This window comes from Canis lupus, chromosome 2 (genome assembly GCF_048164855.1).
Source record: "Canis lupus baileyi chromosome 2, mCanLup2.hap1, whole genome shotgun sequence".
NCBI lineage: Eukaryota > Metazoa > Chordata > Mammalia > Carnivora > Canidae > Canis > Canis lupus.
The window spans coordinates 28,541,025-28,553,961 of NC_132839.1; the positions used below are offsets into that span (position 1 = coordinate 28,541,025).

Consider the following 12,937-nt stretch of genomic DNA (forward strand, 5'->3'; position numbering starts at 1 on the left):
CAGAGGGAGGGAGGGAGCAGACTCCCCACTGAGCAGAGAGCCCAGTGTGGGGCTTAATCCCCAGATGACTGGAATATGACCTGAGCCCAACGCAGGCAACATTTAACGGACTGAACCTCCCAGGTGCCCCAGAGAGAGAAAATTCTTAAGAAGCAGTTGCTGAGTCTTAGATCTGTGCTTATATTTTATGTTTCACACTTTTCATCTTTCTTATCAACTTTGGTATACATATACACATACACAGCCATGTGTCAAAAAGATATGTTTGATAATTTTTACCTTAAAATGGTTACTAGCCATATTAGCTTAATGTCTTTTTTTTTAAAGATTTTATTTATTTATTCATGAGAGACAGAGAGGGGCAGAGAGAGGCAGAGACACGGGCAGAGGGAGAAGCACGCTCCGTACAAGAAGCCCTATGTGGGACTAGATCCTGAGACTCTGAGATCACGCCCTGAGGCGAAGGCAGCCGCTCAACCACTGAGCCACCCAGGCGTCCCAAGAATGTCTTTCTAAAGACAGCCTATCCGTTTTTTTCCTTTCAAAAGTTTATAGTCTAGTATATCTCCAAGTTTTTAATTTTAATGTTTGAATTTAAGATATAAAATATTGGCTTGATATAAGGTATGTTTTTTTTATAGAAATAACGTAACTTGAATGTTTAAGAAATTACTCAAAATTTAGTATAAAAAAGAACTAGATGTTTGGAATACATTAAATAAAATAATTTCACTGTGTTATTTTTAATACAGATAAAATTCCCAGAAGGTTTCACAGATTACTTTTGACTACCTGTTGGGTAGTTAGAAAGTCAAAGGAGTTTGATTTTCCCTTTATGCTCTTATGTACCGTTGTAACTCTTATGAGCAAATACTGATTTTATTAATTTTTAGCCTGCTTTATTTAAAAAAATGCTCTGGCTTTTTATTTTATTTTATTTTTTTTTTCATTTTAGATATAATGTCTTGGGTAACTGAGCATGCCTTTCATTAAATATAGCTAATATTCAAGCATTCTGATGGAAAGTTTGTGAGTTGAGGTACTTGGGATTGTTGGAACCTCTATCTCTTTCTTCCTGTCCTTTTTGTCCTTCCTAGCCTGTCTCTGAAATGGTCTTTCTGCTTCAGTAGCTTCGACATTCTTGGCCTCCCCCAGCCCCATGTACCAAAACCCTCATTTCCCCCCAGAAGGCAGTGAGAACCAGAAATCAAACTACTATTTCTCTTTCCTCTCTCTTTTAATCCTAATCTACTTTTGTCCCTCACACTCTTTTCAATCCTAGCAAATCTCCAAGTGAATCCTTAGTTGTTAACCCTTTCAGGTTAACGCGGTAATTTGTTTCTGTTCTCATTTCCAGTGAATCAACTTACTGTTCAACTGACTGGACAGTGCACCTTTATTATTTTAGTTCGGTTTGGCTTTCTGGAAGAGAAATAGTCTTGATTTATTTCTTCATGCTTCTTGAACTTTTTGGCTAATTGATATGATCCATAATTGACCTAGAAGTAGCCACTTGGGATATCGTTCCCATTTTATGTTGTCACATTATACAATAAACCTTATTCATGCATTGACGGTCAGTTAATTGAAAAAAAGAGGATTTAGGAGAAAGATTTTAAAAGAATGAAATTAAAGGTCAAAATAGAGGTTTCAATTAATAATTGAAAAATGGTTAAGTGATAAGGTGGAATCAAGAAAGTAGCCTTTTGGGGATCTCTGGGTGGCTCAGCGGTTTAGCGCCTGCCTTTGGCCCAGGGTTCGATCCTGGAGTCCCAGGATCGAGTCCCACGTCGGGCTCCTGGCATGGAGCCTGCGTCTCCCTCCTCCTGTGTCTCTGCCTCTTTCTCTCTCTCTCTCTCTCTCTCTCTGTATATCATAAATAAATAAATAAATCTTTAAAAAATAAAAATAAAAAAAAGAAAGTAGCCTTTTGACCTTTAATAGCTTATATAATTTATAGCATTATGGTAGAATTTGTTAAAATACTTAAATGTGAAATAAAATACATTCAATCTAAAACCAGAAGCTCCCGAAAGAAAGTTAGTTACCACATTAATATTTTCTATATTTCTTCCTAGGATTTCTCCATGTGAAGTATTTTTATGTAACATATATAAATTATCATAATCTAAGATATCTCCTTGTATACTTATATTTTTCTAATTATAAGCATTTTCCTGTATTACATACATTTATCTTCTTGGTTGGGTTTTCTTTTAAGTAAGCTCTGCCCCTCATGGGGCTCAAAATCACACCTGGAGATCAAGAGTCGCATGCTCTACCAGCTGAGCCAGCCATGTACCCCTCTTGTTTTTATTTGAAGAAATCCCATATTTTTTGAGCTTATGACCATACCTACCTGCTCTCCTATTGGACACTGATGCTTTCATTTTCTTCCTTAGCATAGCCTAATATTTCAGTCGTGAAGTTTTAGTGCCCAGAGATCACAAGGGGTCCACAAAGCTATACTTAAAATGATCTGGTACTAGGACCTCTCCTGGTTAACAGATTTATCCAATGACCCCTCAATTCTGATCTCTAATAATACCAAACTTAGAAAATCTTAAGATGGCAGTCACAATAATAAGTGTCAGCTTGAGCTTCATTTTAAATTCTACTTACTTTCCAGAGGAACAAATTAAATTTACCTTGATAGACAAAACTTAATTTAAAGTAGAAATAAGACAAATTTTGTGAAGAAAAATAATTCCATTGTTCAGGCAAACTGAAATGCACTCACTCTATATGTGTAGCAGAGGGATTTCTGGCTGCTTTTGTAGATAACTATGGAATTGAAAAGTAGGGCAGATAAAAAAAAATTAAAACTTGTTGAAGATTCCATTCTTCCCTTTGCCTTCCTACCTTCCCAAGGAAAATAACATTTTCTTGCATTTTTGTGCTGTCTTCTTTTTCATAATTAGTTCTCTGAACATCTTTTATTCTAACCAATTACTTGTTTATATAAACCCAGAAGTTCTTTAGTTCTTTGAAACTACATTTCTAAATTATATTGTTTTCTTATGAGTTGTTCTGCTTTTAAAAATTATTTCTCCTTTAAATTTTATTTTTTACATCTTTGACTCAAATTTCAATGGAAGTATAGTTTGTAAGTAAGCATACGTTGGAGTCACTTTGAACTTTAAGTTAATCTTGTATATTTTAATAAAAGTATAACACTTTTATCCCCTACCTCCCTTTTTTTAAAGGAATCAGCAGGCGGAGATCTTCAGTCTCCTTTAACACCAGAAAGTATCAATGGAACAGATGATGAAAGAACACCTGATGTGACACAGAACTCAGAGCCAAGGGCTGAACCAACTCAGAATGCATTGCCATTTTCACATAGGTACAGATTCAATTCAACCATCATGATTAAGTAAAATGTGTAAATATGGAAACTTATTGGTTTCAGATAAATTTTGAAAAGTTATAACCCTAAGTGAAAACCCAGGTCAATCTTTTTCTTTTCTTTTTTTAAACTGTTACTTTTAACCTCAGAAAGGTTTTTAAATAGTTTATAGATGCCTATATGGACTGGAATGAACATTTCCTTTATGTAGAAAAAGAACTACTGAGTTAATTGCAGTACAAATCATTTTTCAGTGAAACACATTATTGTAAATCTTTTCTACTTATTTTTTTAACACAGCCCCTAAAAGGCCACCTTTGTTAACCTGGTTTCATCTATGTTCTTGAGGGTTAAAATTTTTTTTTTGCTTTTTGTTTTTTAAATCTACTTCCTACTCTGAAATTAAGCTTTACTGTACTCTTAGAGATGAGCTCACCATAGGATTTCACAGAAGGAAAGAAGTTATTGTTGTAACTTCTATTAACATTTATGACAGATTGAGTTTTTGTACCAACTAACAGGGGATAAATCTTGTAGTTCTGAACTGTAAAAGAATTTGATACTTCAAAAAGATAAAATTTATCTTAAATGTGTTCTAAACCAGTTAATTTGCCATACTGTGGTATTTTTTTGGACACAGGTCTCTGGAACTGCAGCATTGCAAATAAAAACGAATACCTATAAGTCATTGTCTTAAAGTTAAATTTTATCTTTCTTTGGAAATTTTTGACCAGGTAGTTTTAATGAAATTAAGAAAATAGTTTTCCTATATTGTGCATCTCTTTTGAGGACCAATTTCTAAAAAGATCAAATTCTTGAACATATTCAGAACAACTGTGAAGTGAAATATTCCAGAACTTTTTTTCATGAGAATTCTAATTTTGATTGAATTTGTTGAATATTAGGGGCAGCACGGAATATACACATTAGAGACTAACACTGAGAGACCTCATGATCAGGCTGAGGAAGAAATTAGTTGTGAGTTTTTTTAAGGAACGTGTGAGGAAAACTTTGTGACTGCAAGAGTATTCTAATTTTGTACCTAAAAATGCTAATAATTTGGCATACAATAGTAGACCCATCTTAGAATTATCATGGTTAAAGCATTAATATGTTTTAACTATGGCAGTGTAAGCATATTCTCTTTTCTATTGTTATAAAAATAAACTGAATACATGAAAAATTTATTAGTTCCTCTGAATATCATGTACACATCAATAGGTAAAATATATAGGGTTTTTTTTTAATATGCAATTACAACTGAAGAGCAATGTGATTAGTATGCAGTTTTTAAAAAGGGAAGGAAAAATTTTATTCCTATTAAATTTAACATACCCATATAAAAGATGTAAATGCACTGAACATAATAAATTTGATTTCTTTGACTTACTTAAATGAGCCATGTGCATTGAATATTATAGCATTTGGAAATGAGAACTTTTGTATTTAACATTTGTAAAAACTATTTCTAGTTTACTTTATGCACCTAAAAGTCTCTGAATGTTTGTTGTTTTCCTGATCCTTAGTATTTGGAGTTATGGACTGGGATTAGTCATCTTCTATTGATCTGCTCTGTACTTGGGAGTCTAATAGGAGTTAGTTATTTTTACTTGAAGGTACGGCTTCTTTGACTACTAGAATCTGTAGATTACTCATGGAGATACTTGAGTTCTGAAAAGAAAATTTAATAGGTCATTTAAAGCTTTTAATTATGTTAAAGGTATTATACAGTCTTATAGTTTTCTTGTTATACCATTTTAAAAATAGCTTACAGGATTTCAGAAGACTTACCTTCTGAACTAGTTTTGATTTCTACCTGAGATGGACGATTGAGTGTTTTATAACCAATGTTAGAATCCCAAAATAACAGGATAGACCTTAAAGATGGTGTAATCTAGGATCTTCCAAACTTCGGTAGTTTGAAATCAATTTAGGTTATTCTTGGCATTCTAAAAAATGAAACATGAGATAGGAAATATTGGAGTAAAATTCACATTAAGAATAGAAACTTTGCTTCATTCAGTAATGCACAGATTTGTGTAGGTGCCTGATTATAATGTAAGAAACATCAGTTTGAAAGCGTGTGCCTTCAACACATGAGACTAAATCCCAGCGGTTAGGTCAGTTGTCCTAGGTTGCATAGTTCATGAAACTTGAGTAGGATTGCAGCTCACCTTTTGATCCCAATAGGGAATGCCAGTTAGAGTACATTTTAGTTGAACTCCTATCACAAGTACGCCGTAGTGTTAGGAAGTTATTATCTTCCTATCCTAAAAGTACTCTGTAGAAATAAGATCAGCGTTTCATGAATGAGAAACAGAAGATTAAAATAATTTTTATTTAAATCTGAAACTTGTGTTTAAATTTGATAATTTAAACGCTTTTTTTTTAAAAAGGAAGACAAAAGTATGTTTTTTAAGGCTTATTTAGACAATGTTTGCCTTCTTCCTTAGTACTTACTTCAACAGAAAAGAATGAACAAATATATATATATATATTTTGCCAACATTTCTCTGTCCTGGTTGATGCCATTTTACTGTTAAGTAAGGAGCAAAGTCACTAAAATATCTATGTGTTGTGATTTCATGAAGAAAGGATATGAAGAGCAATGACCTAGTTAGTCAAGTTAATTAAGAGTTGATGGTAGTAATAGTACTTAGCAAGCCAATTTGTGCTCTTAAAATTCAAACCGTGTACCTAGTCTCATGAATTCATTAATTAACATACCAAAGGGTGGCCTTGATTTTCATTTGGTCCTGAAATTTTGGCATTTGTGTTATGGTTGGTTCTTTACTCTTTGTTAGTTTTATGTACTTTTTAAAAATTACTAGCTTTAAAGACATAAGGAAGATTTTTTTTTTTGTTATTCTTTAAACTTACACAGATTTTCAAATATATTTGAAAGAGAGAGTACTATGATGAACTCCCATGAACACCCCCCCACCCATCTTCAAGAGTTATGTAAAAATGGCCGGTCTTATTCCTACCCCTGCCCACTCTTCCACTTGTGTATTATTTTATTTTATTTTAATTTTTTTTAAGATTTTTATTTATTTATTCATGATAGACACAGAGAGAGAGAGAGAGAGAGAGAGAGAGGCAGACACAGGAAGAGGGAGAAGCAGGCTCCACGCAGGGAGCCCCACACGGGTCTTGATCCCGGGACTCCAGGACCGCGCCCCGGGCCAAAGGCAGGCGCCAAACCACCAAGCCACCCAAGGATCCCCCACTTTTGTATTATTTTAAAAGCAAATCCCAGACATAAAATTTCATCCACAATACTTTCATTTTTTATTTTTATTTTTTTAAGATTTTATTTATTCATGATAGACACAGAGAGAGAGAGAGAGGGACAGAGACACAGGTAGAGGGAGAAGCAGGCTCCATGCAGGGAGCCTGATGTGGGACTCGATCCCGGGTCTCCAGGATCCACGCCCTGGGCTGAAGGTGGCGCTAAACTGCTGAGCCACCTGGGCTGCCCCACAATACGTTTTAAAATTACTTTCGAGCTTTTTAAAAAACTTACTTACTAAGGTAGCACAGCTATTTATATTCTATCTCAGTGTCATTATACGGTCTACTTTGCATTATTTACTCTTTTCTTTGATTTTTAATTATACTGCTGAACTAAATTTTAGAATGTATGGGCTACTCAGTATACCTTAGTCAAGTGCTATTTATGTCCTTACCTTATGCAAAAACATTCTCATTGAGTAAGTTTCAATAAATTAATACATTTTTAGAGTATTTATATAAATGCTTTTTTTGAAGTTTAGGAGTGTATAAAAGGGGGAATTAGTGAGGATGAAAACGTTTACTGATTTCTTTGGGGAGGATCACTTCTCAGCCTTTTGGCTAAGATCAAGTGTGATTTCTTTGGGAGAAATGGCATTATATTTTATCTAAATTGCTATTTTTCTTAAAAATTATTTTTAACCTAAATGATAAAAATCATTTGAGGACTGAGCAGGTATATATTCCCCACCGAAGTGTTCAGGGTGTCCTTTGAGACCTTATCTTAGATTAGCTATGTACTAAATAAAGCAGATATATACTAATAGAAGAGCATAAACAAATGGGGGAAGGTTTTGTTTTCTGTTTCCAGGGACTTACTGTTTGCTTTATAGCATCAGCTGTATGAATTCTGGAATTTACTTGTTCTTAATAAGAAATTCTAGGATATGTTTTTTTAAGACTTAAAGCTATCTAAATTCCCTTTGGAAATAGTTAATTTTACACTATCCCAGTGCTGTTAGAATATAATACTAAAAACTAAAAGTTTTTATTTTGTTCAGTGTAAATTTATGTTCCCCACATATACAGTAACATATTGATAAATAACTGCTATTATTTTATTTCTGAGAGTCCAGAACTAGTATATATACATTAGTAGTTTGTGAAGCTATTTTTGTACTGATAAATTTTAATAACCGTTTGATTATATTAAGGAAAATAGGCTGTTTTAAGCACTGATTATATTTAAATTCTTTTAATGTTTATATAGTATATTCTTATGGTGCTGCTAGTACTTACACATTTTGGGGGTGCTGCATGTGTATTCTCTTCTGTTAAAGAGATTTTTCTGCCACTTTGTGTGTTTCCAGCAGATATTCATTAAAGGATGTATGCACAGATGTTACTCTTTAATATATTGATTTTACTTTAAACCAGCAAACTACAATTTTACTCAAATTTATGAAATCTGGGTTGGGTTCATTTAATTTTTATTTAATAGCGTAATTTCTTCATTATCAGAGTTTCAGAAAGCTACTGCTTTAAAACTGATCAGGGATATTTGCACAATTTGAAAAACTAAATTTTGTTAGAAAACTTATACACCGTTATAGTTACATGTTAAATTTTTTTAAAAAGTGCTTTATTTTGAATCAAATACAGTTTGTACTTACTTGAAAGATGATACAAACAAGAAAAAGATGAATGACTGTTAAGAGCTCTGGGGTACTATACTCTTCTTAGCTATGCCCTGTGTCTCCCATTTTTATGAATAGTAGGCAAAACTTAAAGGGTCATAGGTAAGAACTAAAATAGAAATAATCTCTCTAGCTAACTTTTGTTTGGATAAAATTTTATTTGTAAACCTGGGATTTGATTTCACAAGAAGTGCTTTATCATTAATATAATTGCAGGTGAAAGTTTAAATTGTAGGATTCCACTAATAGTTACAACGACTTAAATATTGTTATTCTTCCACCATTGAACTTCAGAAATTAGATTAGGTTTTTTAAAAATTAATTTGAAGGCTGAGACAGATTATGAGAGATTGTAATATAAGAATTTAGAGGTGTCAGAATTTCCTTTACCGTAATTTTGAATAGATAGCATTTTATAAGAAGTACTATAGTAATTTCATAATATATGCAGTTTACATTCTCTGGGAAGTGAAAAGCAGTTTTTACATTTTAAATAAGATGCAGTAAAAAAATAGAGTATAGTGATTGGGTGTTTACAGTATTATCTTTCTGAATAAGTATACTTAAGTTTCCTGTCCTGCATTTTTAAGAATTGATCTTTATTCTCTCCTAATGTCTTCTAAAATATTTTGAAGAAAATGTATAAATTTGCTGAAGCATTTTTTTCAGGTATTACCACTTAATGTAGGTTTTATGGAAGAAGAAAAATAACTATTCATATAAAATAAAAACATTAGTAACTCACCTTGGGATTGGTCCCTTCCCCTTCTCCCTCTTTGCCTTATCATTGTAATTAATGGGAAAGAATGTTCATCAGTCTGTCCCCATTGATTGTCAGCTTCCATTTTCAAAATGACTAGCTGGAGTTAGACATGTGGTCATTCATAATGGAACAGATTGATCCTAGATTATTTATGATCTCTTCCCTGTAGAGGGCTTTTAAAATTCATTTTAACCTTTCATTTCTGTTTTTAAAAGACCATAGTGGGGATTCTACTGGAAGGGAGGTGTGTGATATAGATAGTTCTAGGACTTAGAGGAAAATGTTCTTCCTTTTAATTGGATTCCCATCTTTCTTACTAGAGGAGTAAGGGACAAGATCAAGATGTGAACATAAGAGGTCAAACAAGCCACATAAAGGTGTGACATTTGTGGTATGTATGGCAGTAAGGAGTGGTGAGGTCTGTGATAAAGTAAAATGTGCAAGGTTCATCTGAAGATACTAAAGTTTTTTAAAATAATGCCATACAGAGGGATAGGGACTAGATGACCCATCTGGTTTCTAGTTTAGACTTTCAAAAGGAAACTGATTTACATATGGTTTAGCCCAGGGTAAAGATTTTAAGCATATTTTACTAGCAATATTCGTTGTTGTAATAACCTTATAAACTCTTGGTGGAGGTGTTTGGGATGATATAAACATGCAGATGAATCCTGGACATTTCCTCTTTTTTGACGTATTACTCTGACAGGTTTTTTCTTTCAAACACAAAAGTCAAACAATTTCTGTGTCATGGTATGTATGGACCATTCCATGGTCACCGGATGAGGCCTCCTCGGCCACATCACCTTGTGCTTTTATAGCAGTTACTCCAAATTGCTGGTGGTTTTCCACGTATAATCAAGCAAGCATGCTTTCTCATCTGTAAGTCCTTGCTTCCTTGTTTTTGGAACATTTTCCCTTCTCTTTGCAGTGGCTGTGTACCCACACTCTGTATTTCCTCCTATCCACCTCTGGCCATAACTGGACCACCAACTGGTCAACCTCTGTAATATCCTTTAAGCTCTAGCACCACTGCCTCTGTAAACTTACTCTCATGCTCTTAGACTGAAATAAATGTATTGAAAGTAGTCATGCTCTAGGGATTACACCTTCCTTGTAGGGATAAAAAAAAATGTAGATGTGACTAACCAATTAAAGTAAATGTATATTGGGATCCCTGGGTGGCGCAGCGGTTTGGCGCCTGCCTTTGGCCCAGGGCGCGATCCTGGAGACCCGGGATCGATTCCCACATCGGGCTCCCGGTGCATGGAGCCTGCTTCTCCCTCTGCCTGTGTCTCTGCCTCTCTCTCTCTCTGTGACTATCATAAATAAATAAAAAAAATTAAAAAAAATATTAAAAAAAAAATAAAGTAAATGTATATTTTACTTCTATTTATTTTCCATCAGTTTTCCATTTTCCACTGACAGTTTAGCTTGGTCATATGTCCAATGTAGAGAAAATAGTTGATTTTTATGACCCTGGCCTAAATTGAAGTTAAACTTCAATATTAGAACTTTGGAAATAGAAGAAACTTTCTATTACATAGTCCATCCACTTCATGTTACAGAAGTACAAGCAAAACAACAACAACAAAAAAGAAGTACAAGCAAGGCCAGGGAAGAGGTGAGGTATTCAGCAGCAGTATTTGTTAATGGCTTGATTAGAACAGAGATCTCCAAAGGCATTGATCATTAGGGTCCTTCCTGGTTGAGGCAGTGCTCCTTCCACTAAACTCCAGGTTTGTTTTCTGTATCATACTTCAAGATACTTTTCATCCAGATTTTTGTCATTGTTCAACATATATTTACCACTACTTGTTAAACTTCCCTACTTAGATTCTTAGCTTATGGAGTGAGTTTTACTGATTTACATTTCTTGGTATACCATTTAGTTTCAAGCCATTTCGATATGTAAGAGATCATGAATAAATTTGTTAAGCAAATAAATATATATGTTTTTGCCATCACTGAGATGACAGAAAGAGGTAAATACATTGGTATATCTTGATCATTAGTGATAATAATAATATATTACTAGACAGGATCAACAAAAATATCAGTATGAAGAATAGTTTACATTTTTAATTCCAGTAGTGTCCACTTAGCAGTTAATATTCCTGTTAGTAATTTTAGTAACTGCTTTGTTGAGATGTAATTCACATACTAAATAATTCACCTATTTAAAGTGTATAATTCAAGGGGACTTTGATATATTTATAGAGGTGTGCAGCCAACACCACAGTCAATTTTATTTTTTTATTTATTATTATTTTTAAAGATTTTATCTATTCATGAGAGACACAGAGAGAGAGAGAGAGAGGCAGAGACACAGGCAGAGACAGAAGCAGGCTCCATGCAGGGAGCCCGATGCAGGACTCAATCCCGGGACTCCAGGATCACGCCCTGGGCCGAAGGCAGACGCTAAACCCCTGAGCCACTCAGGCGTCCCTCCACAGTCAATTTTAAAACATTTTCTTCACTTCCCCCATTAGCAACTACTTTTTTTTTTTTCCTCCTACACACTACCTTCTTCCCCCAATCCAAGGTCACCACTAATCTTTCTGTCTGTAGATTTGCCTGTTCTGGACATTCTTTATAAATGGAACCATATAATATGTGGTCTTTTATGACTAAATTCTTTAACTTAGCATGAGTTTTCAAGGTTTATCCACATTGTAGAATATATCAGTACTTCATTTCCTTTTATTGCTGGATGATATTCCATTGTGTGGATATACTACATTTTATTAATCCACTCATTAGATAATAGACATTTGTGTTGCTTCCACTTTCTGAAAATTCTACCATTGTTATGAATAATGCTGCTATGATTATTTGTGCACAGGTTTTTGTGTAATACGTGTTCTCAGTTATCCACGTATATCCTAGGAGTAGAATTACTGGGTCACTTGGTAATTTGATGTTTAACCTGTAGCTGCCAAACTACAGGTTAAACTTTGCAAAAGCAGCTGTACCATTTTACATTCACATCAGCATTGTATAAAGGTTACAGTTTCTTGACATCATCAGGACTTGTTATTTTCTCTTATATCTTTTTACTTATAGCCATCTTAGTAGGTGTTAAGGGCTATCTCATTGTGGTTTCAATTTGTACATATTTCCCTAATGGCTAATATTGTTGAGCATCTTTTCATGTGCTTGTTGGCCACTTTTATATGTTTTTCAGATGGCTACTCAGATCCTTTATCCATTTTTAATTGGGTTGTAATTCTTTATATATTCTGGATATATAAACTCCTTATCAGATAATCATTTGCAGGTATTCTCTCCAATTCTGTAAGTTGTCTTTTCACCTTTTGATAGTGTCCTTTGCATTACAAAAGTTTTACATTTTAATTAAGTCTAATTTATCTATTTTTCTCCTTTGTTTCGTATACTTTTGCTGTCATATCTAAGAAACCATTGCCTAATTCAAGATCATGAAAATTTACATGTTTCTTCTGAGAGTTATATAATCCTTTAGGTCTGATCCATTTTGAATCAATTTTTACATACACTGTGAGATAGAGGCCTTACTTCACTCTTTTGCCTGTGGATATAGTTTTCCCAGCACCATTCATTGAACAGACTATTCTTTTCTTACTGAATTGTCTTGACATCCCTGTAAAAAAAATCAGTTGACTGTACAGATGGGGGTTTATTTCTGAACTCTCAATTCTAACATACTCTTCATGACTGTAGCTTTGTAATATGTTTTGAAATTGGAAATTTAGGTCCTCCAACTTCATTCTTCCTTTTCAAGATTGTTTCAACTATTATGAGTCCCTAGGATTTCTACATAAATTTTAGGATCAGCCTGTGAGTTTCTGTAAAGAAGTCCATTGAAATTCTGATAGGGATTGCATTGAATCTGTGGAACAATTTTGCTGGCCA

General features: G+C 33.9%; 1 protein-coding gene across 4 annotated transcripts in view; it reads left to right on the forward strand.

The window, feature by feature from the left end:
- The window catches only part of HOMER1 (homer scaffold protein 1), a 136,087-nt gene that overhangs the window by 67,592 nt on the left and 55,558 nt on the right, over positions 1-12,937 (forward strand). For all 4 annotated transcript variants that reach the window (XM_072793836.1, XM_072793826.1, XM_072793841.1 and 1 more), the window contains exon 5: positions 3,207-3,346. In XM_072793836.1, the coding sequence (XP_072649937.1) occupies positions 3,207-3,346 (140 nt within the window). The remainder of the gene's footprint in view (positions 1-3,206; positions 3,347-12,937) is intronic.